Below are 24,358 nucleotides of genomic sequence, written 5' to 3'. Positions count from 1 at the left end.
GCGCTCCTTACACAGCACCGCTATTAAAGCTGGGCCGCCCCCCGCTCCGAACCGGGCTGTGACCCCGACCCGCCCCCCCCCCCCTTCCCAGCCGGGAGAGCCCCCCGGCCGTGCCCCCCCCGCCGCACGGAGGTGTGGCCGCGGCGGAGCGCTTCGGAGTTGGCACCGCCGCCGTTGGGATGGAACAAAGCGCTCCGCCGCGCTCCGTCGCCGCCACTCTTCTTCCGCGCGCACCGCTATAAGAGCCCCGCGGGGCGGAGAGGGGCGCGGACGGACCGACGGACGGCGGCGGCCAAAGCCCCGGAACCGCGGCGATACCGCGGGGCGATGGGGTGAGTGGGGCTGAGCCGCGGCTCCGTTCCGCGTCCCCGTAGGGGGATTCGGGTTCGGTCCCGCGGGGGCGCGGCGCGGCGCCGTGATTCATTTCCTGGCCCCGACGGCTTTGAGGTCACCGCGGGGCGGGCGATATTTTTGGTGGCGGTTTCTGAAGTTGCAGCGCGCAGCACAAAACCCCGCGGGGCTGAGCCCGGGGGCGGCGGCGCCGATCCATCCCGCGGTCACCGCCACGGGAAGGGGCGGCGGTGGCACCGGGACCGCGCGGAGCCGCGGGTGAGCCGGGCCGGGACGTGGCGGTGTGCCCGGCTCCTCGCTCTGCCGGCACGCCGGGGCACTCCGAGCCGCTCCGCGCCGCACCGGCGGCACCGGATGTGGGGATGGGCGCCGGCGGCCCCCAAGGGGGTGGATGGATGTGAAGAGCTCCGTGTCGGCGCCTGGCGAGCAGCGGGGCAGCTGTGGGGCTCTCAGTTTCTCCCTGTCTCCTGGGCACCAATGTGTGCAAAACAACAGCGTGAGCCTGGGGCGTGTGTGGTGCTCATGGGGACGGCGCTCACACGGCAGTGGTGCGCACGGGATGGCACACAGGTTGCACATAGGATGGCACACAGGATGGCGCACACGGCAGTGGTGCACGCACACGGCAGTGGTGCACGCACACGGATGGCACACCTGAAGATGCTTCTTGTGAGCGTGCTGCCCACAGGGCCTCGCTGCGGGTCTCCAGCAGGACGGTTGCAGGTGCTGCGCCCACGTGGCGCTGCCGGCCGCGGGTCCCCTCGCTGCGTGCCGCTCCGCTCCCCGGTGCGGTGCCGTGGCCGTGCGGGCGCAGCGGTGCCGCAGCCCCGTCGGGGCGCGGTGCGGCTGCCGGGACGGTGCCCTGTAATCGTCTTAGGCGGGATCAGGCGGGCAGGTCGAGGCTGGCCCCAGGAATGCATGGCAGCGCGGGGCGGGGGCAGCAGAGCCGGCTCACGCACAGGCGCTAATCGGAGCCAGGAGGTAATTAATGGAGCGCGGCGGTGTTGGCAGCGCTATCTCCCTATCGCGGACCTGCCCTGCTTATCTGGATTGGTCCCGCAAACAAGAGCCCATTGTGCCGCGCCGAGAGCCTGGGAAAGGCGGCACACGGGGGGGCGCCGCACCCCCTGCGCGCTCCTCACCTGGGCTGGGGGCTCCGGGAAGCCCCCTGACTCAGCCTGCACGCGGTTCCTCTCCTGGCACGGAGCGAGAGGTTCCTCTTCTGCCCCGCTGTGCTCACGGTGACTCAGTCGCCACTCTGGCACCGGCGTCGTCACCGTTTCCAGCGGGGTCACTCGAGGAGGCCGTGTTCCCTGCACGGCTGCGGTGGCACTGCCGAATTGATGGCTCTGGTTGGGGGCTGGCGGCAGCGGGTGCCCATGGGGGTGGTGGCGCCCGTGGACGTTCCCGTGATGTTCCCGTTGGTGTTCCTATGGATGTTGTCCCCGTGGATGTCCCCACGGCTGTACTCACAGAGGTTCCCATGGATGTCCCCATATTGGTCCCCGTGGATTTGCTCAGGGACGCCCCGCGGCGGTCCCTACATTATTACCCACAGTGGAGCCCCGGGCAGCCCGGCTCGGCTCTGCGCAGCCCAGCAGGTGTTCAGGAGGCTGCAACCCGTGCAGAGAAGCAGCAGCTGCGGTGCCTGCAGGGAGCAGCTGGTGCAGGGGTTGGGCTCCGGAGCCAGACTGCAGCCAATGCTTTTGGAATGGGACGGAAGCGCGGTGTGGCAGGCACAGCAGTGCTTATCTGTGCCGTGCCTGCCCGTGCCGATGGGCACAGCGTCAGGAAAACTCCTGGGAAGAGCGGGATTTGGAGGCCGTCCGGCACACGGCGATGAGGGGGGCGATGACGGGCACCCATGTGAGGCGCGGTCATCCCTGCGCCCGGTCTGTGCCGTCACATGAGGCCACCTCCGGCCGCAATAACCGCAGCTCCGAGGGCTCCGCCGCACACACGGAGCTGCCCGGGGCAGGTGGGGGCCGCGGGCGGGACCGGCGCCGTCCGTGGCGCCCAGCGGAGGGGGCTGGGGCTGGGTGCGCGGTCGGGGTCGCGCCGCGGCGCTGGGCCCCATCCAAGCTCCGCTCTCCGGCGTTGCTCTTGGCCGCCGCCCCGACGCTCGGCCCCGCGGCCAACACAAACCCTCCCGGAGCCGTCCGCGGGGCGCAGCCCGCAGCGCTGTTTTCTTTCCCTCCCCGGCCCCGGGTCAGCCCGAGGCGACGCCGACCGCGGCTCCGGGCCGGCACCGGGAGACCCGCACCGACCCCGCCGTGCCCCGCAGGTTATGCTGCGCCCACACCGCCCTCTGAGCCCCCGCGAGAAGGAGAAGGGCTGAGCTGCGCCCGACGGCACCATGAGCCGCTCCCCGGTGTCCTCCGAGCTGCACCACATCGTCTCCTCCGCCTTCGAGAGCGTGAGTGCACACACGGGGCGGCGGGGAGAGAGGCGGAGGCGCAGCGTGGGGGCACGGCACCGCCGGTACGGCGCGGCACGGCGTGCGTCAGCGCGGCATTGAGGGGGGCGGCACGGCACGGCATGGCACGGGGCAGCGGGGGTCAGCGTGGCGCAGCGTGGCGCAGCACACGGCGTGGCACGGCGTGGCACAGCACGGCACGTGGCGCTGCGCAGCCCTCCCATGCACCCCAGGGTTGCCATCCGGGCACACGGCACCTGCCCCGGTGCGGTTATGGGGCAGCACCGTGAGGCTGAGCCGTGGGGCCGGGGTACCCTCAGGTGCCGGCTGTGCCGATGCCGTGCCGGCTGCTCAGCTCGGCGGGTTTATGGACCGCAGTTGTTTGGTTAACGATTAACCCCTCGCCGTCCCCGTACCGTGGCTGCGTTGGTGGCACGTGACCGGGGATGGGTCTGTGGTTGGCACAGCTCTGCGCCCCTTCCCTGCCACTGTGCCACCATGGATTTCCTCCTGCACATCGCGGTAAGGCGCTGCTCCGCACCCCGCACCGCCTGGCCGCGCTGTCCTGCAGGTGACAGAGTGCAGGGGGCTTTGCGGCGTCGCCCACCCGGTGTGGGGATGGCACAGCGCCGGCGTCCCGGCCCGGCGGGGTGGGTTTGCTGGGGGGTCCAGGGTGTAACCGCAGCCGGAGCTCAGCGCTGGGGCAGGGGATGTGGGGGGGGGGGGGGTGTCCTGAGGAGGGCTGTGGGATCCGGCGCTGTGGCACCGCCCGTGGGGCGCAGGCGGGGTGCACGCCGGTGGGGACGGCAAGGGGAGTCATGGGGCAGCAAAGGGAAGAGGGCTGGGAGGAGGCTGGGGGGGCTCTGGGCTGGAGGGGGGGTCGGCTCCTGGGACCTCTTTGGGGCCACCCCGGTCCTCAGTGGTGGTCTGGGGGGTGACCGTGTGGCAGAGACGGCACTGCTGGAGGTGAGGGATGCCGTCGTGGGGGGGTCCCGAGCTGTGGGGCGGGGCGCCAGCGGCACCCCCGCACCCCCCGGCTGTGGGGGGCGGCCCTACAGCCGTGCCACCCCCTCCGCGGGGTCTTCCCGGGGGAGACCTTGGGGGGAAGGGAACGGGCGGTGCCGAGGGGTTCGACAGCGCAAACCCCGAGCGGGATCCGGGCACGGCCGGGGGCAGAGCCGCGTTCCGGAGGGCCGCGCACCGCCCGGGGGGGCGCATTCCGGCGGCGCCGCGCATAGCACAGCCCGGGGAGGGGAGGAGGAGGGGGGGGGGGGGCCGGGATGCTGCTGCGCTGCGCTGCCCTCTGCGCTGTCACCTTGAGGCAGTGCGGGGCGGCTCCGCGGGTGTTTGCCGAGGGGGGGGGACGGAGCCGCCGCCCCCCGCGCCGCCCCCCCCCCCCACCGCCGTGACCTTCCGATAAAGCGCCGCGAGCGCTGCGGAGGGAGAGGGCTCCGCCATGACTCAGGTACGGCCCGCACCCCGCATCCGCAATCAAATCCCATCCCGCACCCCGCCCCCATATCCCGCGTCCGCGCCCACACCCGCACCCTGCAGCTGGCAGCCGTCCCGGGGCGGTGCGGGCGCAGGGAGGTGACAGGGGGGTGTGGGGCGCGGAGCCGGGGGGACGCGGGGCGCGGGGCCACGTCCTTCGGGTGCGGGGTCCTGGGGCTGCGCGGGGCGGCTGCGCCCGGGGCTGCCGCGGTGCTATGCGGGATGCGCGCGCCGTGCGGTGCCGCGGGGGCGTGCGGGGCGTCCGTGTCCGGGGTGGCACGGGGGAGGGCTGCGTCCAGGAGTGCGGTGTGGGTGGCGGACCGGGGATGCCGCGGGGGTGTCCGTGCCGTGGGGGCGTGCGGGATGTCCGTTCCCCGCGGTGCCGCAGGGCCGTGGCGGCGTCCGCACCGTACGGAGCCGTGGCACGCACCCGGCCCGGCCCAGCCCCGCCCCGTCCCGTCCGCAGCCCGAGCCGCCCTCGCCGGGCCCCGCTTCGCCACCGCTGGCTGAGGAAGAGGAGAAGGACCTGAACAAGGCGCTGGGCGTGGAGCGCTTCGAGGAGATCCTCAGCGACGCGCACCCGCGCAGCGTGGAGGAGCCGGGGCGCATCTACGGAGAGGAGGACTTCGAGTGTGAGTGGGGTACGGGGCGCGGGCGGGGGGCGCGGGGCGGGGACAGCCACCCCAACACCCGCGCCACCCCGCAGACCACCGGCAGTCCTCGCTGCACATCCACCACCCCCTGTCCGCGCATCTGCCGCCTGACGCGCGCCGCAAGAAAGGGGCCCCCAAAAAGGGCAGGAAGAAGCGCGGGCGAGCGGCCGCCCCCGGGGAGAATCCTCCCATCGAGGAGGGGGAGGAGGATGAGGAGGAAGCGTGCGACACCGAGACGGAGCGCTCGGCCGAGGAGCTGCGGGGCGGCCCCGCCGAGGGGGTGCAGGTAGGGGCGGCGCGGGGCCGCGGGGCGCGGGGCCTCTCCTGGCCGTGCCACGCCTCTCGGTGCAGTTCTTCCTGCAGGAGGACGAGGTGACCGAGCGCCGTGTGGAGGAGCCTCCGGCCCCCCCGGCGCCACCCGGCCCCACGGCGGAGCCCCACGGAGCCCCGGCCCCCCCGGCAGCCAGGTGAGCGGAGGCTGTGCCGCGCCCCGCGGCTGTGCGCAGCGCCGGGTCCTGTGCCACGGGCTGTGCGGGATGGCTGTGTTGTGTGTTGCAGCCCCGGCGCCGAGGAGGGCCGTGCAGCTGAGGGCAGCGCCGTCCCCGAGGATGGCGGCTCCCCCGGGCGCCCCGCGGGCAGGGCGCAGCCCGGGCACCGCAGCTACAACCTGCACGAGCGGCGCCGCATCGGCAGCATGACGGGCGCGGAGCAGGCACAGTACCAGAAGGTGCCCACGGATGAATCGGAGGCGCAGACGTTGGCATCGGCCGACCTCGACTACATGAAGAGTGCGTGCGGCGCCCGCGCCCCGGGGGGTGGTGGGGTCCGGGGGTCCCGGAGCGGTGCGCGGGGCGAGCGAGGCCTCGTGCGGCGGCGCCTCCCCAGAGCGCCCCGCAGTCGCGGCTCGGAGACCTCCGGCACCGCGTGCGCCGCGACGACGCTTCCAGGAGCGGCCGCTCTCGCGCCGGCGGTGCCCGGGCTCTCCTCCCCGCTGCCCGCCCCGTCCCGCGGGGCTGCGCCCGCCACCCTCGCCCACCCGCCCGCCGCTTCCCCTTGCCGCAGGTCACCGCTTCGAGGACGTGCCCGGCGTGCGGCGGCACCTGGTGCGGAAGAGCGCCAAGGCGCAGGTGGTGCACGTCGGTAAGGAGCACCGTGAGCAGAGCGCGCGGCCGCGCAGGTCGGACCGGCAGCCCCATGAGGTGGGTTGTACCGGGACGGGGGTCCCGGGGGGGGGGTCCGGCCCGCGTCGTGCTGCGGGGCACCCACCGAACCGCGCCGCCGCAGGTGTTCGTGGAGCTGAACGAGCTGGTGCTGGACAAGAACCAGGAGCTGCAGTGGAAGGAGACGGCGCGCTGGATCAAGTTTGAGGAGGACGTGGAGGAGGAGACGGACCGCTGGGGGAAACCTCACGTGGCCTCGCTGTCCTTCCGCAGCCTGCTGGAGCTGCGCAAGACGCTGTCCCACGGTACGGTGCGGGGCCGACCCCCGGGGGTGCGCGCAGGGGGGTCCCCGCTCAGCCCGCTGCCCCCCAGGCGCCGTGCTGCTGGATCTGGACCAGAAGACGCTGCCTGGCGTGGCCCACCAGGTGGTGGAGCAGATGGTCATCACCGACCAGATCCGGGCTGAGGACCGCGCCAACGTGCTGCGTGCGCTGCTGCTCAAGCACAGGTGGGTGCGGGGCCGGGGCCGCGCGGCGCTGGGAGGCGCCAGCCCGGGCGCTTGGCTTCCGCACGCAGCTCTGTGCCCGTCTGCAGCCACCCGAGCGACGAGAAGGAGTTCTCGTTCCCCCGGAACATCTCAGCCGGCAGCCTGGGCTCGCTGCTGGTGCACCACCACAGCACCAACCACGTGGCTGAGGGCGGAGAGCCGGCCGTCACCGAGCCCCTCATCGCCGGGCACGGTGCTGAGCACGACACGCGCGTGGACGTGGAGCGGGAGGTGAGCAGCCCTTCCTCCCCCTTCCCCCCCCTCCGCTGCCGCTCCTCATCCTCGGGCACCGCTGACCCCCGTGCCTGCAGCGTGAGGTCCCGCCCCCCGCGCCCCCCGCCGGCATCACCCGCTCCAAGTCCAAGCACGAGCTGAAGCTGCTGGAGAAGATCCCTGACGACGCCGAGGCCACCGTGGTGCTCGTGGGTACGGAGGGGTGGCGGGGGGGGGGGGGGTTGTGTGCTGTGCACCCCATGGCGCCCCGTGCTGAGCGCTGCGCCCCGCAGGCTGCGTGGAGTTCCTGGACCAGCCCACCATGGCCTTCGTGCGGCTGCAGGAGGCGGTGGAGCTGGACTCGGTGCTGGAGGTCCCCGTCCCCGTGCGCTTCCTGTTCGTGCTGCTGGGCCCTAGCAGCACCCACATGGATTACCATGAGATCGGGCGCTCCATCTCCACCCTCATGTCCGACAAGGTGGGTGCCACCGCCTGCAGCGCCATCCCTGTGCCCCGTTTCCATTCCCATCCCTGTGCCCTGTTCCCACTCCTGTCCCCCCTGGCCGCCGGTGCCCAGCAGCCCGCCCTGACCCCTCTGCCCACAGCAATTCCACGAGGCCGCCTACCTGGCGGACGACCGGCACGACCTGCTGACGGCCATCAACGAGTTCCTGGACTGCAGCGTGGTGCTGCCGCCCTCCGAGGTGCAGGGCGAGGAGCTGCTGCGCAGCGTCGCACATTTCCAGCGTGAGATGCTGAAGAAACGCGAGGAGCAGGAGAGGAGGCTGCTGCTGGAGCCCAAATCCCCCGAGGAGAAAGGTGGGCTGGGGCACGGCGGGGCGGGCGTGGGGTGGCTGGGGCCGACCGTCCATCTGTCCGTCCATCCGGGTGCAGCGCTGCTGAAGCTGAAGGTGGCTGAGGATGAGGATGAGGACGATCCCCTGCGGCGCACGGGGCGGCCCTTCGGGGGGCTGATCCGGGACGTGCGGCGCCGATACCCCCATTACCTGAGCGACTTCAGGGACGCCCTGAACCCACAGTGCATCGCCGCCGTCATCTTCATCTACTTCGCCGCGCTGTCCCCGGCCATCACCTTCGGGGGGCTGCTGGGTGAGCACAGGCGTGGGGTGCATCCGGATGGGGCAGCGCTGTGTGGGGATGGAGCAGAGCGCCCTATGGAGCTGTGCAGGGCGCCCTATGGAGCTGTGCAGGGCGCCCTATGGAGCTGTGCAGGGCGCCCTATGGAGCTGTGCAGGGCGCCCTATGGAGCTGTGCAGAGCGCTGCGCGGCATGGAGGAGTGCGGTGCGTAGTGAGGAGCCTTGGCCCAACCCCACGGGCCTTTTCTGACCCCGTGCTTTCTGCAGGGGAGAAGACGCACGGCCTGATCGGGGTGTCAGAGCTGATCATCTCCACGTCGCTGCAGGGCGTGCTGTTCTGCCTGCTGGGTGCGCAGCCCCTGCTCATCATTGGCTTCTCGGGGCCGCTGCTCGTCTTCGAGGAGGCCTTCTTCACGGTGGGCAGGGGCTGCTCCCGGCTGTGGGGTCCCTATGGCCGCCCCCGCTCACCCCGTCTGTGCTGCAGTTCTGCACATCCAACGGGCTGGAGTACCTGGTGGGGCGCGTGTGGATCGGCTTCTGGCTCATCCTGATCGTGCTGCTGATGGTGGCCTGCGAGGGCAGCTTCCTGGTGCGCTTCGTCTCGCGCTTCACCCAGGAGATCTTCTCCTTCCTCATCTCCCTCATCTTCATCTACGAGACCTTCTCCAAGCTGGGCAAGGTGAGCTGCGGGTGCTGCGGGTGCTGTGGGTGCTGCAGGGCCAGGATGCTCCTGACGCCCCACACTGCACAGATCTTCCAGGAGCACCCCCTGCACGGCTGCGCTCAGCCCAACGGCACGGTGTGGAGCAACGGCACCGCGGCACCCAACGGCACGGCGCAGCGCGAGGCCACCAAGGTGACGGGGCAGCCCAACACGGCGCTGCTCTCCCTGGTGCTCATGGCCGGCACCTTCTTCATCGCCTTCTTCCTGCGCAAGTTCAAGAACAGCCGCTTCTTCCCTGGACGGGTGCGTGGGGCAGGCGGGACGGCAGCATGGGCACGGGGTGAGCCCGGCTTTGGGGGCACAGAGAGCCCAAGGGTGGTCAGGGGGTTCGGGGCCGGGCTGACTCCGTCCTTCCAACAGATCCGGCGCCTCATCGGGGACTTCGGGGTGCCCATCGCCATCCTGGTGATGGTTCTGGTGGACTACAGCATCCGCGACACCTACACGCAGGTCAGCGCCCAGGACCCCCATGTGCTCCCCCGGCCCCTCATGGGATGCTGCCCCCTGGTATCTGGGCCTGGAGCCCTTTGGGTTGGGCCCTGCTGGGGTCCCTGGTGTGGGATGGGGGCAGCCCTCTCCCCGTGGGAGCCGGTGACCCCACAGCCTCCTGTGCCCTGCAGAAGCTGAGCGTCCCCAGCGGGTTCTCGGTGACGGCGCCCGATAAGCGGGGCTGGGTGATCAACCCGCTGGGCGAGAGGAGCGACTTCCCGGTGTGGATGATGGTGGCCAGCGGCCTCCCCGCCGTCCTCGTCTTCATCCTCATCTTCATGGAGACGCAGATCACCACGTGAGCGCAGCGGGGCCGGGCTGGGACGTGCACAGGGCTGGGAGCGCCGTGCTGAGCTGCGCCGTGCCGTGCTGCGCTCGTCGGGCCAAACTGTGCTGTGCTGAGCTACGCTGAGCCATTCCAAGCTGTGCTGTGTCCTGCTCTGCTCTGCCGCGCCGTGCCAAACTGTGCCATGCCGTGCCATGCTGAGCCATGCCCGCCTGGGCCATGCTGAGCCGTGCCTCATAGTGCTGAGCCTTGCCAAACTGCCATTCCATGTCAGGACGACCCGTGCCGTGCCATACCGTGCTGACCCTTGCCAAACTGTGCCGTGCCATCCTAAGCTATGCCATGCCGAGCCATTCTAAGCTGTGCCGTGCCATGCTGAGCCGTGCCCGCCCACGCTGAGCCGAGCGCCGCCAACAGTCCGCCCTTGTGCCCAGGCTGATCATCAGCAAGAAGGAGCGGATGCTGCAGAAGGGCTCCGGGTTCCACCTCGACCTGCTGCTCATCGTGGCCATGGGAGGATTCTTCGCTCTCTTCGGGCTGCCCTGGCTCGCCGCCGCCACCGTGCGCTCCGTCACGCACGCCAACGCCCTCACCGTCATGAGCAAGGCGGTGGCGCCGGGGGACAAACCCAAGATCCAGGAGGTGAAGGAGCAGCGCGTCACCGGGCTGCTGGTGGCCGTGCTCGTCGGTAGGTGCCTGCCGGGACGTGGCCGCGGGGCTCCGCCGTTTCCTGCTTGCACGCCACTGCCGACCCTCCCCCCCCGTCCTTAGGGCTGTCCATCGTCATCGGGGAGTTGCTGCGCCAGATCCCGCTGGCTGTGCTCTTCGGGATCTTCCTTTATATGGGCGTCACCTCCCTGAACGGCATCCAGTTCTACGAGCGCCTGCAGCTGCTGCTGATGCCCCCCAAGCACCACCCCGATGTCCCCTATGTCAAAAAGGTCGGAGGGTCCCGGGGCCGCTCTGGGGGTGGGAGAGGCCGTGCCCTGCCGGGGGGGGCCGGGGCCGCGGCAGGGCTGGGTGTAGCGGGGCGCCTCGCTTAGGGCCGCAGTGCGGGCTGCGGGAGCCACGCGGCAGGGAGGGGCGGAGGACGGGGGGAGGGGGGACGTAGGGTCCCGCGCGCCCTGACGCCCGCCCCCATGCAGGTACGCACGCTGCGCATGCACCTCTTCACCGGGCTGCAGCTGGCATGCTTGGCCGTGCTCTGGGCCGTCATGTCCACCGTGGCCTCCCTGGCCTTCCCCTTCATCCTCATCCTCACCGTGCCACTCCGCATGTGCCTGCTGAGCCGCATCTTCACCGACCGCGAGATGAAGTGTGTAAGTACCCGCCCGGCTCTGGGGGGCGCCGGGCGCAGCCCCCGCCGCCTCTCACCCCGCACCTCCCCAGCTGGATGCGGACGAAGCCGAGCCGATCCTGGACGAACGGGAAGGCATGGATGAGTACAACGAGATGCCGATGCCGGTTTGAGCCCCGCGGCCAGACAGCGCGCCGGGCACGGCCGGCTCCCCACGCACGACCGTGCCCGGCACCCCGCGCCTTCGGGGCTCCGCCAAAGAGAAGCCGCCCCGCAGCCCAGCCGGCCCCGCTCGCCTCCGCCGCGGTCGGGGGTCCCTCGGCCGCGTCCCGACCGTGCCGTGGGGCGGAGCCCCCCCCACCGCCACCCTGCAGCGCCGCAGGTCCGCGCCCCGCCCCGGCCCCGCGCTCCCACCCGACGATCAGGTGTTTCCAGAACCCCGCTCTTCTTTAACGGGGTGACCCCGATGGCAATAAACGGCGTTACGAGCGCGGTGGGCTGAGGGGAGCTGAGCCCCTCCGGCTGCCGGCAGCCCAGGGGGTCGGGGAGCGCTGCCGTCGAGCCCCCCGGCCGCTCAGGGGCCGCAGGCGAGGCGCTGCCCCACGCCAATAAAGAGAACGGACTTTGCACACTTTTCACCGGTTTTATTGTAAAGTTCTCCCCGCTTCCCAAGCGCCCCCCTCTCCACCCGCGCCCGGCCCCGCAGCATCCCCAATGCGTGGCTGTCACAGCCCTGGGGGGCCAGGCGCAGCCCCCCCCCTCCCCAGCAGCGTGTCGGGGACCCCCAGGAACGCCAGGCCCCTGCGGTGACCCCGGGCCCGGGGCTGAGGGCCCCCAGCCCCACACATCCCCTCGCTCCCCCCGCACACCGCTCACGCCCCCTCCCCACCCTATCGGCAATAAATATCTCGCACCACCTCGGCCCCGCACGGCCGTGCCCCCGGTTGGGGGCAGCTCCGTTTCCCACCCCCCCCGGGCCGGGGGCTCCGTGCCCCCCCAGCGCCCACCCGGCTGGGCTGAGCCCCTCAGAATCGCAGCTCCCTCAGCTTCTGCCGCAGGTAATGCTTGGCCTCCTCGATGCCACTCACCTTCTCCAGCTCCGTGTAGGGCAGCTGCAAAAGGACAGAAGCGTCAGGGGCCGCGCGCTGCCGTTCTCCAAAGCTGCCTCCGCCCCCCCCCGGCCCGGCACAGACTGTGGAGGACAGCCGGCCCTGGGGACGGGGGCGGCCGCCTGCCGTGTCCTGGGGGAGAAACGGGCCTCGGGACCGCCTTCAAGGGCTGTCAGTGCTGCCGTCCTCGGTTGGGGTCTCGCTGCCCCGCAGTCCCCGCCCCACGGCCGCACGCCAGCTCTGCCTCCCGGGTGCCGCTCGTCCCACTTTCAACCCCATGGAGCCGGGCAGGGCTGCAGCCTCCCCACGGCCCCCCTGCGGCGCCCTGCCTGGGGCCCGGCACACAGCGCCCAAAGGGAGGACCCAAAATCACACCGACAGCCCCTGCACGAGGGACTAAAGGCAGTCCCTGCTCCAGCACGAGGAGCTGGGGGAGCCCAGGGCTGCTCCACAAGTCTGCAAAGGGAGACTGCAGAATGACAGGGGGAATTCCAGCACCGGGGAACAAGCTGCTGGGGCACGGCTGCACACAGACAAGGGGCACGAGCAGATGAGGAAGGATAAGAGCCACCTTATGGGATGGCTGCCAGGGCTGTGCCCATAGAATGGGGGCAGAGAGCAGCCCCGGGGCAGCACCCCACAGCCTCCAGCAGAGCAGGCCTCCCTTCAGCCCCACACGGCACTGCAGCGGAGCTCTGAGTCACAGCACCGCAGATTGGGCCCCGTGCAGCTTCAGGGTCACGAGGGGACACTTCCACCTCCCTCCCAGGAAATGTGAGAAAAGCACAGCCCTGGGGAACCGCTAAGGCAGCTGCTGCAGCTGGAAAGCACAGGAGCCGCTGCCAGGGAGCAGCCCGATGGGGAACAGCACTGCAGGAAGGGCCCTGAAGGGGTGGGGAGAAAGCCTGGAGTCCCACGGAGCTCCTGGCCCAGCAGGGTGGGCTGGGGGCACCCCATGAGCCCCACCGGTGTCCCAGGCTGCAGCACAGCTCCTTTGAGCAAGCCGGCAGGGACGAGCAAGGGGAGCAAGAACAGCTGAGTGTGGAGCAGCTTCTGCAAGAAGTTAAAAGCGCCTCGGGCTCTTTGCAAAGGATGACCAAACAGAGCAAGGAGGGACCTCTGGAACCACAAATGCAGAAGGAAACCACAGCTGTGTGTCACTGCGGCACGGGGCCCGAGCTGGCAGCACACTGCAAACCAGAAGCGCTGCATGCCGTGGTGGGGGAGGGAAGGAGCAGCCCATGGAGCCACAGCAACGGGACCCACAGGGGTCACCGAGTCCAACCCCCAGCACAGAACCACGCGCCAGCCAGACCCCGTGTCTCACAGCGCTGCCCAGAGGCTCCACGAGCTCCGGCAGCTCAGGGCTGTGCTGCTGCCCCGGGGAGCCGCTCCGTGCCCACCGCCCTCTGGGCACAGCCCTTCCCCACCCCCCGCTCAGCTCCGTGCCGTTCCCCGCAGCCCCGCTCCCGTCCCCCCCGCGGTGCTCAGGATCCCAGCGCCGCAAGGAGCTCTGAGCCACATCCACCCTCGGTTACAAAACCCGCAGCTGCCCGGCACGGCGGCCGCCAGCAGGAGGGCAGTAAGGAGCTTTAAGCTGCGCTTTACGGCACCGCCGGGCCGAGCTGCACCCGCAACGCCGGTGAGCGCCCAGGAGGAGGAACCGAGGGGACGCTCCCAGCTCCGAGCTGCCGCCCCCCCGCGCGCCGCTCGGCCCGGCCCCGCACTCACCTGCACCAGACAGTAACCCAGCAGGCGCAGATGCCGGTCCCGCATGGCGCGTGAGCCCACCAGGATGTCGGAGTTCTGGCAGTAATGCCACTTGTCGTTGACCGACAGCACCACCCTGCAGGGACGGGACGGTGGGAGGGGGGCGGCGTCACCCCGCGCTGCGGGCCGAGGCCGAGGAGGCCCCCGGGCTGCAGAAGGGGCACCTCTCCTCTCGGAGGTCCGGGGGAAGGGGGGGGGGGCGCGCGGAGCAGCTCCGCTCGGTACCTCTGAATGTCGTCGGCCGCTGGCGGCCCGTCGGTGGGACCCCTGGCCGGGCCGGGCCGGCACGGCGAGGGCGGAGGGCGGGCGTCCTCGGCCGGGGCTGGGCTGCGGCCCTCCGCTTCCTCGTGGGGCTGCTCCCCCTGGAAGCAGGAGCGCTCGCGGCCGGGGCAGGCGGCCGCCTCCTCCTCCAGGATCTTCCCGATGGGGAACTGGAAGAGGGTGGCAGCGGAGGAGCCCCGCGGGGAGCAGTCGGGGGTGCCGGCGGGCTGCGCCGAGAGGCACTCGGAGGGACTGCTGAGCGTGGAGCTGCCCTGGCTCTCCAGGGAAGACTCTTTGCTTAGGGCGCAGTAATAGTCCGAGGGGGGCTGGTAGCAGGGCCCCCCCGGGGCCGGGCAGAGCGTGGACAGGAAGCGCCCCGCCAGGTTGTTCTCCCGGCGCGCCGCCGGGGGGCTGCCGGGGGGCTCCGGAGCAAAGGGGGCAAAGTCCTGCAAGTCCGAGGTGAGCGCCAGGACGCTGGAGCGCAGGGAGACGGCGGCGGGGGGGGGCGGCGGGGGGCGCCTTGGAGGCTGCGGGGACGCGGGAGAGGGGCAGCACCGTGCCCGAGCGGTTAATCCACAGCAGGAAGTCTGCGGAGGAAGCGCCGGGGTCAGCGGCGGGCCCCGAATCGCCTCCCCAAAGCGCAGAGCTCTGCTGCCCTGACCCCCCCGGGCAGCACAACCCCCCGCTGGGTGCCGGCAGCCTACCTGTGCAGTACCCCGGGGGCAGCACCTCGTCCTGCCGGTAGCACTCCTCCCCCACCAGCTGCCGCAGCGCCTCAGCCACCAGCCCTTTGTAACTGAGGGGGAAAGCAGTCAGGGGATGCGCACGAGGGGACACGGCCCAACCCCAGCACCCCACAGCCCCAGCCCGGCCCCTTGCTGACCACAGCATCCCAGAGCTGCGGGGTTTGGGAGGCACCTCTGGAGCCGCCCCGCTCCATCCCCCCACAGCAGCTCCTTCAGCAGCTGCACGGCGTCCAGAAGGGTTTTTGGGATCTCCACAGGAGACTCCCCCACCTCTCTGGGCTCCGGTCCAGGGCTCTGCCACCCTCACAGCACAGCAATTCCTCCTCACGTTCAGATGAACTCCCTGGGCTGCAGTCTGTGCCCGCTGCTCCTCATCCTGGCATCGAGCACCACCAAACGGAGCCCAGCCTCCTCCCCTGCCCTTCCCTTCAGGTCTCCATCGGCACGGCTCAGCTCCCTCAGCCTTCTCTCCTCCACACACACAGCACAGGGCTCTCCCAGGCCCCACCAGGAGCTGCTCCAGGCCCCACCATCTCCGCATCCTCCACTGGGTTCCTCCAGCAGTTCCCATCTGCCTGGACCTGGGCAGCCCAGCGCTGGGTGCACTGCTCCAGCCGTGTCCCCCCAGGGCAGGACACAGGGGGGCATCACCTCCCACACTCTCTGCAGTGCATTCCAGGGTCCCATTGGCCTCCTTGGCCACCAGCACACCCTGCTGGTCCACAGTCAGCCTGTGGTCAACCACTGGTTTCCTGTCAGCCACCACGACCCCCAGGTCCTTCTCCGCAGAGCAGAGCAGAGGTTCTCCCAGCAGCTCAGCTCCCAACCTGCACCACTGCCACAATCGCTCATCTTTCGGAGCAGAACCCCACATGGTCCCTGCTGATCCTCATCAGGCTCCTCCCTGCCCAGCTCCCCAGCTCGTGCCCACAGCCACGTCTGCACCTCACATCCCCGGCAACACCAAGGGGTCACCGCCTGCATGAGGGCCAGGCACCAGCGCACCCCCTGCCCCCCTCACCTGTACTTCCTGTTGGCCTCGTCGGCGGTCAGCGCGTGCTCGAACATGAGGACGCGGTAGCGCGGGTCGAGGCGCGGGCCGCTGTAATCACGGAACTCCAACTCCACGGCGGCATCCAGCAGAGAGAGGTAGCGGCGCACGATGAGCGCATAGGGGCTGCCTGCGGGAGGGGCGGGCGGCTGGAGGGGGCCCGGGCCGCCCCTCACCCCCCAGGCCGCCCACCCCTCACCCCGGGGGGCTGCGCCGCCCCATCCGGTGCCGCCTCCGACCCGCCGTGCCCCAACTGCCGCGTTTACCCTGGGAAGAGCCCGACGTACTCATAACGTTGGTGATGAAAGCCGGGGAGAAGACTTGATGCAGGACAGACTGGGGGAAGTGGCTGAGCTGGAACATGGACATGAGGATGTTGACGGTGGCCAGGGGCGAGCTGCCCGCTTTCTGCTCCAGAATGGCCTCCAGCTTGGGGAAGAGCTCGCTGTGGTTGGACGGGCGGTAGTTCATCCGGCTGAAGGGAAACACCAGCTTCTGGATCACCTGTGGCCAAAGGAGGAGTCGGGCTGGTGGTGGCAGGACCGGGAGCGCGCGGCCACGCAGAGCTAAGCTCCCCCCGCACCACGGCAGCTCACCAGGCACACAGCTCACCCACCTTGCTGTCCAGCTGCTCCCCGCGCTTCAGGAGGAAGTTTGCGATGGTGTCGAGCAGGCGCGGCTCCCGCAGGCGGTGCCGGGCCACGTACTTGGCAATGAGGGCCATGGTGTAGGGGGTCAGGTTCTCGGCCTTCCTGGGAAGCCACTCTGCACGGCAAAGCACAGCCGGGGCTCAGGCCCTGCCTGGAGCGCTGCTCTCCAGAAGGGGCCGCAGCGTGGGTCAGAGGGAGGCAAAGCAGCCAGAACCCAGGCGGCTCCACAGCACACGGCAGGGTGTGGGGCTGCGGGCAGGAGGGCAGATCCCTGCCACGTAAACCATGTGGCACAGCTGAAGAGCAGTGGGAAAGCGCACTGAGTGCAGGCGATTCCACAGCAACCCCACAGACACCAACCCACTGCCCACCCCAAGGCGAGGTGGGCTCATGGTGCTGGAAGGGGCACTGCGGGGGGCAGCGACGGGTGGGCACCACACAGAGCACCTCCTGCCTGGGCTGCCTGCACTGCAGGGCAGGACTCTGCGCAGCGCTGGACAACCCCAGCAGCTCCAGGGTGTGGGAAGGAGCCATGGGGCTGCATGGGCACAGCAAGATGCAGCCAGCAGTCTCCACCCACACTGCCCTCACCTGCCATGCTGCGGATGAATCGCTCTTGGCGGTTTTCATAGAAGAGCTGCGAGCTGAAGATGGCCTCCAGCGCCTTGTTGTTGGCCTCCTGGGCGCACAGGGCCAGCATCTCGTCCAGCAGGGCCAGCTCGTGCTCCCGCATGGCGCTCACCTGGCCCAGCGTGTGCCGCACCAGGCGCAGGATCTTACGGTTGTTGATGAGCTGCTGGTCGGAGGCCGGGTGGCCCTGCAGGGCCTGCGCCCGCAGCCGGTAATAGGAGAGCAGCAGGAAGAGGGTCTGAGGGTGCCGCTCCTTCTCCAGGTGCCGCTCCAAGCTGCTGAGGCACGACTCGACCAGGGGGTGAGGGCTGGAGGGGTGCAGCCGCATCACGCTGCTGAACACCATGGAGACGTCCTTCTGGTTGAAGCGGCCCAGGCGGTTGCGGGACTCGTCCTCCAGCACCCGCACCAGGGGGGACTCCCCGGGCAGCCCTGCAGCAAAAGGACAGCAGTAAGGACCCCAAAAGCACCTCTGCAAAAGGGACGGTGCTGGGGACAGGTTTGTGATGGGGGGAGTCAGAGCAGGAGGGACAAAGACAGAGCAGAGGTGAGAATCACAGAACGGCCTGGGTTGCAAAGCAGCACGATGCTCATCCAGCTCCAACCCCTGCTGTGTGCAGGTCACCAACCAGCAGCCCAGGCTGCCCAGAGCCACATCCAGCCTGGCCTTGAATGCCTGCAGGGATGGGGCATCCACAGCCTCCTTGGGCAGCCTGTGCCAGTGCCTCACCACCCTCTGGGGGAAAAACTTCCTCCTCATATCCAACCTCAACCTCCCCTGTCTCAGTTTCAAACCATTCCCCCTTGTCCTATCAAGAAGGCCAGGCCAGAACGCCAGCACAGCAGCACATCACTCTGCTGGCAGCCATTCCACCACAGCAGAAGCCCTTTGGTTTATCCACGAAAATAAGACTTCATTTTCAGGTCCGGGTCTTTGTGAGGAGGAATAATGCATCTCAAAGCGCTTTAAAGAAGTGTTTTGTTTGGAAGACAAACGGAGTGTCAACACAGGGCTGAAACACGAACTGCCGTGTGTGACAGGAGTTTATCTTTCCACATTTCTAACTCCCTCTCCTCGTGTTTTCCAGCTTAGCTGCAGCCTTTCAGATTGGGCTCCTGGGGGAAATACCTTTCTCTCACTCTGGACGCATTATTCAACCACAGAAAGACGAGAGGCCACGTGTGCAGTGTGGTTATGAAAAAAGGCAAAGGCCACGGCTCGTGTGTCAGGAGAGATATCCTCAGCAGAGCCATGAAGCGTTCTGCGCGCCCTATGAGGCCCCAGTAGCCCACTGCTCACCCGAGCCAGACGAGGAGACTCCGATTTTTAAAAGGGCTTTAAAGAAACCAAGGCAGCATGGGGTAAGTCGCTGCGTTTTATCGTTCATCAGAAATCAGTCAGAAGGTGGAAAGTGAAGAATTGGTCTGAGCAGTTGCTTTGTTCCTTAGGAGGCCTCCGAAAGGCGGGTGAGCATTTTTATTAATGAGCTGGAGCCCATGGGGAGCGGGGAGGGCGAGGCAGGGGAACAAAGTGTGGGTCAAAACCAGAGCGGGCCGGGGGAGCCCAGCTCAGGGAGAGGCACAGAGTTAACAAACACAAAGCGCTGCCGGGGGGAGCAGGACCTCCCCTCCCCCCCACCTTCAGCAGGATCTCGAGTTACTGCCTCAGCCCCCGGCAGGGCGCAGGCAGCTCAGCTCCATGCAGCTCGGCACAGACCTCAGCCCAGCACGCAGCTGCCGCTACGAAAAGGCAAACGCAGCGGCAGGGAACGTCAGTGTGGGACGCAGGGGCACAGGACTGGAAGGAATGCTTGGGCTGGGGGCCGGGCACCCGCCGCCACAGGCAGCCAGCAAGCATAATCCCCTCCGGAGAGGTGGGAGGGAGCACAGGGCCTTTAACGAGGCTAACGAGGAGCCCTCAGCACGCTGCCACGGGCCAGAAAGGCTCTGTGATGCACAGCGGGGAACGCAGGCTGCGGGAACGCTCTCTCCCAGAGAGGAGCCATCAGACAACCCTCATGTCTCAGGACAGGAGCCAGGCGGGCCGCTCTTCCGCAGCCCCAGGCAGAGCTGTGCAGCATGGCCCGGTGCCACCCGCACGGAGCAGCACGGGTTGAGATTCACGCTCAGAACAGACATGGCTCTGCTCCACACGCCCAGAGCACAGAACCCTGCGCTCCCGCAGGAAGCCCTCGGCGCCGCCCCGTGCCCAGGCCACTCACCCAGCGCGGCAGCAGCGTACAGACAGTTGACGATGCTGAAGTTATCGAACTTGGAGCAGCCACTGATGATGGCCTGGCACAGCGTCTGGAACTCGGGCTGCTCCAGCACCGGGCCGGGCCGCCGGCTCTCCCCGTTGAGGGCGGCCGGGCCCTGCTGCTGCTGCAGGAGCTGGCCCAGCTTGTGCAGGGCGATGGGGTAATGGCTGGCCGACACCTTGCCGGGGTTCTGCGTCACCCAGCGCAGCACCTCGCCCACGCTGCGCGAGCGCTCGATCAGCCGCTTCATGGTGAAGAAGGTGTCGTAGCTCATCTTCTCGTGGATGAAGTTCCAGCTCTTCCTCTTGCCGTGCCCGCGAATCCTGCAGGCGTCCGGGGGCAGGGCGTGCAGCAGCCCATGGCCGTAGGGATCCAGCGGGAGCAGCAGTGCGCGCGGCCTGGCCCTGCCCGCGCAGTAGCAGGCGGGATGCATGGCGGCCCCGCTGCGCTCAGCCGGGCCCCGGGGGCTGCCGGGCCGCGCGCGACGGCGGCTCAGGGCGCGGAGCCATGGCAGCAGGCGCAGCATGGCGCGGGCGGGGCGGCGCGGGGGGCTCCGCGGGACCGGGGGACCCTGCGGGGGAGAGCGGGGCTGAAGAGGGGGCGGCGCCGGGACTCCGCCCCGCGCCTGAGCCCGGATCCGAACCCGGATCGCGCCGCGCCGGGACCCCCGGGCCGCCCTCGGCCTTCCCTCCCGCCGCCCGGCCCCGGATCTCGGCCCGCCGGGCGGACCGAGGCCCTCGCTAGCGGCGCCGCGCCCGCCCGGTGCCGGGACCCCCGACCCCACCCCCGGAGCGCCCGTCCGGCCCCCTCCCCGGCCCCCCGGCCCCCCTCCCGCCTCGCCGCCCCGGCCCCTCCCTCCGAGCCCCGCCTACATGGCGCTCGCGGCCGCGCTGGGACCCGCCGCGCCCCGGCCGCTCAGCGCCGCCCGGACACCGAGTCCGCCATCTTCCCGACAGCCCCCGCGCCGGCAGGGAGGCCTCGGCACCGCCCCCGCGTAGCACACACTTCCGGGGGCGGAGCCAGAGCGTAGTATGCAAATAGCCGTCGCGCGGCGCCCAATGAGAGGCAGTCCCGTGACGGGGGAGGAGCCGGGGATACGGGCGCATGCGCACTACCGCCCGGCCGGACGCGTGGCTCGAGGCGCAGGCCCCGCCCCGCCCCAGTGCGCATGTCCGAGCGGGGCCGAACGGCCCGAGCCCCGCCCCCGCCCCCCGTTCCTCCCAGCTCCCCCCGCCTCCTCGCGCACAGAACACAGAGAGCAGCGTTTGGAGCATCCACAGTTTTCTTCCTTTTTAATCTTAAAAGAAGCACGGCCGAGCACATGCTCACGGCACCGAGGGCCCAGCCCCGAGCACGGGCCGGTAGCCCCCTGACCCCCGCAGGGCTCGCAGCCGCGGGCAGCAGGCACCTGGGGGCTCACGGGGCGCCGCGTCCCCCCTTTCTGCTCGGTGCCCTGCGGTGCAACTCCGTGCCTCGCCCCGTACGCGGAGGGCTTCCGGCGGTGGTGGAGGGCTGAGGGCAGCACCGGGGCCGTGCCAACTCCGTGCTGGCTGTGAGCAGCCCCTGAAGCACCGGGACACAGCCAACACCCCTCGAGTTCTGGAGCAGCAGCAGAACCCTGAGCACCGCAGCGCGAGAGTGGGGGGTGGTTCCAGTCGGGGTGCGGGGCAGCGCTATCTGCGGTACATGGTGAAGGCCATGAAGCTGAAGAGCAGGGTGAGGCCGGCCAGGAAGGTGGTGGCGGTGGCGGTGAAGACGTGGCGGTACTGCAGCTGGAAGTACCAGAGCACGGCCAGCATCAGCACGAAGAGCGGCAGCATCAGGCTGCCCACGTTGAGGGCGGTGTGCACGGGGTCGGCGGAGGCGCGGGGGCCGGCGGGTGCAGGGGCAGGGCTGTGCTGGGAGATGTGGCAGTGCAGGACGCTGTTGGGTGCCAGGTGAAGGGCTGCCAGGCTCTGGGCATCGTCACGCAGCAGCTGGCCCTGGTAGATGAGCCGCACCTGCTGCTCCTGCCCGGGAAAGTAGGTCCTGTGGACAGGGGACATCACATCATGTGCAGATGGCACCAACCCCAAGCCCACCTCTGGGACTGCCCAGAACCGCGGTGCTGTGCCCGCACGACGTCCTGCAGCGTAACCTATTGCTCGTCCCACGTCCTCACAGTGCCACCCACAGCTCTCACCGCGTCCCTGCAGCGTAACCCACAGCTCTCCCCGTATCCCCAGGAGCGTCACCTACCGTTCACTCGGTGCCCCCTGCTGTCACCTACACCTTTCCCCGTGTCCTCAGGCTGTCACACACAGTTCTCTTGGTGTCCCTGCACTCTCACCCACACCTCACGCTGTGTTCTCAACACCGTTACCCACAAGCCATCCTGTGTCACCTACAGCTCACTCCACGTGCCCAGGCTGTCCCCGTGATATTACCCACATCAGGCTCTGTTGACCCACACTGTAACCTACAGCTCTGCTCACGACCCAGGCCGTCACCCACCACACAATCCATGTCCCCAGGTGTCACCCATCACTCACCTCATGCCTCTACTCTGTCACCCACCGCTCACCCCACATCCCCAGGCCATCACCCACAGCTCCTTCTGTGACCCCACGATGTTCCTTACTACTCACCTCACACCCCTGTCACTCCACCGGCTGTCACCTACCGCTCACCCCCCGGCCCCGTGGTGTCACTCACCACTCATGCAGTGTCTCTACACCGTCACCCACTTCCTGCCCCGCGTCCCCGCACTACGCGCCCTCCCCGCCTGCCGCTCACCTCTTGAGGGCCCCCACGGTGTCCCCGGGCCGCACCCTGGCCAGCCGCTCGGTGTCGTTGAGGAATTTGAGGCGTAGCACCATGGTGGGCTCCGCGGGGCCGCCCCCCGCCGCTCCGCCCGCACTCTGCTGGGGGGCCCCGGCGCCGCCCCGCGCCCGCAGCGCAGCCGCCGCTCCGCCCGCCCCATCGGGGCCCGCCCCGCCCGGGGCCGAGGCCGGGGCCTTGTGCGGGGCGACGGGCTCGGGGGCGGCGCTCGGGCCCTCCTCGGGCAGCGGCGCGGCGGCTCGAGGCGGCGGAACGGGCTCGGGGGCGCGCGTGGAGGCCCAGGCCAAGGCCAGCACGGCGACGGCCAGCAGCAGCGCGAACAGCGCGGTCACCTCGTCGCCCACGCCTTCGATCAGCGCCATGGCGGCGACTACCGACCTGCGGGCACCGAGCGCCGCCGTCAGCCCGCCGGGCCGCGGCCGCCCAGAGGCGCGCCCGGCCCCGCCCCTGCCCCGCGCCCGGCCCCCTCACCGGCCGCCATCGCGCCGCGTTCCGCTGCTTCCGCTTCCGCCTGCGCGGTGTACGCTGGTAGTGCCGCGATGCACGCTGGGATAGAGAGTCCTGCGGGGCTGCACGCGGGAGCTGCCGGGAAACGGAGGACCAGAAGGAAGGGCTCGGAGCGGGGAGCTGCGGCGCATGCGCGGCTAGCCCCTGCGGGGCATGCTGGGAAATGTAGTCTTGGGGACTACGAGACTTGCGTCGGGTGCGTGTGCCAATGGAAGGCACGGCGATGGGTGTGCACGGCACAGCAGTGGATGTGTATGGCACAGCAGTGGTGTGTATGGCACAGCAATGGATGTGTATGGCACAGCAGTGGTGTGTATGGCACAGCAGTGGTGTGTATGGCCCAGCAGTGGTGTGTATGGCACAGCAGTGGATGTGTATGGCACAGCAATGGTGTGTATGGCACAGTAGTGGATGTGTATGGCCCAGCAGTGGTGAGTATGGCACAGTAGTGGATGTGTATGGCACAGCAATGGTGTGTATGGCACAGCAATGGTGTGTATGGCACAGCAGTGGTGTGTATGGCACAGCTGTGGTGTGTATGGCACAGCAGTGGTGTGTATGGCCCAGCAGTGGTGTGTATGGCACAGCAGTGGTGTGTATGGCACAGCAGTGGATGTGTATGGCACAGCAATGGTGTGTATGGCACAGTAGTGGATGTGTATGGCCCAGCAGTGGTGTGTATGGCACAGTAGTGGATGTGTATGGCACAGCAATGGTGTGTATGGCACAGCAGTGGATGTGTATGGCCCAGCAGTGGTGTGTATGGCACAGCAGTGGTGTGTATGGCACAGCAATGGATGTGTATGGCACAGCAGTGGTGTGTATGGCACAGTAGTGGATGTGTATGGCCCAGCAGTGGTGTGCATGGCACAGCAATGGATGTGTATGGCACAGCAATGGTGTGTATGGCACAGCAATGGATGTGTATGGCACAGCAATGGTGTGTATGGCACAGCAGTGGTGTGTATGGCACAGCAGTGGTGTGTATGGCACAGCAGTGGTATGTATGGCACAGCAGTGGTGTGTATGGCACAGCAGTGGTGTGTATGGCACAGCAATGGTGTGTATGGCACAGCAGTGGTGTGTATGGCACAGCCCCATTGCTGGGAAGATGCAGCTGAACACAGGGAGCTGCTGGCGCAGCCCACAGGCCGTGGCTGAACGAAGTCATTGGAGCTGCTGTGGCCGCTCACATTTCACATGCTTTACCCAGCAGTTCATCACCTCCTGATAAAACTTGGTGTCTCATTTTCAGTGCACATTTGTCTGGCTGCAGCTCGCAGCGGTTGAGGCTTTTCCTATCTTCCTGCATAGATTAAGGAGCCGTTTATACTCTCCTGTGAAAGCTGTTCTGCGGCGCAATCCGCCGCCCTCGGTCTCCCTTTGGGTGAGCTGAGCAGATTGTGCTCTTTACATCTTGGCTGCACGGCGCTCCCTGCAGCCCTCACACCGCACTGTGTGGCTCCTGCAAAGCTCCTTTCGTTTCTCAGCACTCCTCCAGGCACTGCTCAATGAGAGCAGCTCTCTCTGCAGTCTGTCCCAGCGCCCCTTGAAGCCCTTTGGGAATGAAGCCCCCCATCCCCATCAGCCCCATGCGGATCCCACAGCAGCTCCCCACACCACAGACCCCCATCGAGGTCTCGGGGTGCTCCCAGATCCCATAGCACAGCCCCATCAGCTCTGAGAAGAGCCAGCCGCTGCCCTCAGTGCCCCGTGAGCACCGCCTGTGGGTGCACATCATCATTCCCCCCACAGCACACTCAGGTCCCCGTGGTTCCCCCTGCTCAGAGCTCCATCTGTTCTGCCACACCGTGGGCTCCTCTCAGTGCTT

At 69.0% G+C, this 24,358-nt stretch overlaps 5 protein-coding genes across 7 annotated transcripts in view; 2 read left to right on the top strand and 3 right to left on the bottom strand.

Annotated features, from left to right (window-relative positions):
• The first annotated feature begins 131 nt into the window (after positions 1 to 131).
• Positions 132 to 11,347, top strand: SLC4A2 (solute carrier family 4 member 2). 3 transcript variants are annotated; one of them, XM_048951705.1, is made up of 23 exons: positions 136 to 332; positions 2,636 to 2,767; positions 4,725 to 4,890; positions 4,965 to 5,197; positions 5,263 to 5,378; positions 5,470 to 5,699; positions 5,974 to 6,110; positions 6,196 to 6,376; positions 6,444 to 6,579; positions 6,666 to 6,849; positions 6,930 to 7,044; positions 7,125 to 7,309; positions 7,437 to 7,650; positions 7,726 to 7,941; positions 8,197 to 8,345; positions 8,414 to 8,608; positions 8,681 to 8,896; positions 9,014 to 9,103; positions 9,274 to 9,440; positions 9,863 to 10,116; positions 10,200 to 10,369; positions 10,574 to 10,747; positions 10,818 to 11,347. In XM_048951705.1, the coding sequence occupies exons 2-23, from the start codon at positions 2,708 to 2,710 to the stop codon at positions 10,896 to 10,898; spliced, it is 3,669 nt and encodes a 1,222-aa protein (XP_048807662.1). In that variant the 5' UTR covers positions 136 to 332; positions 2,636 to 2,707; the 3' UTR covers positions 10,899 to 11,347. The 3 variants fall into 3 exon arrangements, with proteins under 3 accessions (XP_048807661.1, XP_048807660.1, XP_048807662.1); XM_048951704.1 differs by having other exon boundaries at positions 132 to 332; positions 5,275 to 5,378; positions 7,437 to 7,941; XM_048951703.1 differs by having other exon boundaries at positions 132 to 332; positions 7,437 to 7,941.
• Positions 352 to 2,619, bottom strand: LOC125696254 (uncharacterized). Its single transcript, XM_048951707.1, has 2 exons — positions 1,904 to 2,619; positions 352 to 1,781 (listed from the first exon to the last, which is right to left on the bottom strand). Exons 1-2 carry the CDS (start codon positions 2,426 to 2,428, stop codon positions 1,365 to 1,367), a joined length of 942 nt encoding a protein of 313 aa, XP_048807664.1. The 5' UTR covers positions 2,429 to 2,619; the 3' UTR covers positions 352 to 1,364.
• A 291-nt stretch (positions 11,348 to 11,638) lies between the features above and the next one.
• FASTK (Fas activated serine/threonine kinase) lies at positions 11,639 to 20,176 on the bottom strand. The gene is given in 11 exon segments (XM_048951408.1): positions 11,639 to 11,837; positions 13,566 to 13,680; positions 13,830 to 14,368; positions 14,370 to 14,452; positions 14,570 to 14,661; positions 15,633 to 15,792; positions 15,950 to 16,166; positions 16,279 to 16,427; positions 16,904 to 17,374; positions 19,165 to 19,771; positions 20,073 to 20,176. Coding segments are annotated over 10 exon segments (2,475 nt in total). The 5' UTR covers positions 19,727 to 19,771; positions 20,073 to 20,176; the 3' UTR covers positions 11,639 to 11,750.
• Positions 14,718 to 24,358, top strand: part of SMARCD3 (SWI/SNF related, matrix associated, actin dependent regulator of chromatin, subfamily d, member 3) — a 251,183-nt gene continuing 241,542 nt past the window's right edge. Inside the window, exon 1 of the mRNA XM_048951415.1 lies at positions 14,718 to 14,849. The gene's annotated coding sequence lies outside the window, so the exon portion shown is untranslated. The remainder of the gene's footprint in view (positions 14,850 to 24,358) is intronic.
• On the bottom strand, positions 20,465 to 22,473 carry TMUB1 (transmembrane and ubiquitin like domain containing 1). Its single transcript, XM_048951432.1, has 2 exons — positions 21,976 to 22,473; positions 20,465 to 21,228 (listed from the first exon to the last, which is right to left on the bottom strand). The coding sequence occupies exons 1-2, from the start codon at positions 22,380 to 22,382 to the stop codon at positions 20,874 to 20,876; spliced, it is 762 nt and encodes a 253-aa protein (XP_048807389.1). The 5' UTR covers positions 22,383 to 22,473; the 3' UTR covers positions 20,465 to 20,873.

The sequence above is a fragment of the Lagopus muta genome, chromosome 7, assembly GCF_023343835.1.
Source record: "Lagopus muta isolate bLagMut1 chromosome 7, bLagMut1 primary, whole genome shotgun sequence".
Taxonomy (NCBI): Eukaryota; Metazoa; Chordata; class Aves; order Galliformes; family Phasianidae; genus Lagopus; species Lagopus muta.
This window is presented reverse-complemented; position numbering and strand designations above follow the sequence as displayed.

Bases quoted from the DNA above. Each gene is read 5' to 3' on its own strand.
- TMUB1 (XM_048951432.1), bottom strand. From the start codon at position 22,382: ATGGCGCTGATCGAAGGCGTGGGCGACGAGGTGACCGCGCTGTTCGCG. The intron at 21,229-21,975 runs GTGAGCGGCAGG...CCCTGTCCACAG, and splicing joins ACCGTGGGGGCCCTCAAGAG to GACCTACTTTCCCGGGCAGG.
- SLC4A2 (XM_048951703.1), top strand. From the start codon at position 2,708: ATGAGCCGCTCCCCGGTGTCCTCCGAGCTGCACCACATCGTCTCCTCC. The intron at 8,346-8,413 runs GTGGGCAGGGGC...TCTGTGCTGCAG, and splicing joins TCGAGGAGGCCTTCTTCACG to TTCTGCACATCCAACGGGCT. The intron at 10,117-10,199 runs GTAGGTGCCTGC...CCCCGTCCTTAG, and splicing joins GCTGGTGGCCGTGCTCGTCG to GGCTGTCCATCGTCATCGGG.
- LOC125696254 (XM_048951707.1), bottom strand. From the start codon at position 2,428: ATGGGGCCCAGCGCCGCGGCGCGACCCCGACCGCGCACCCAGCCCCAG. The intron at 1,782-1,903 runs GTAATAATGTAG...CAACATCCATAG, and splicing joins TGCCCGGGGCTCCACTGTGG to GAACACCAACGGGAACATCA.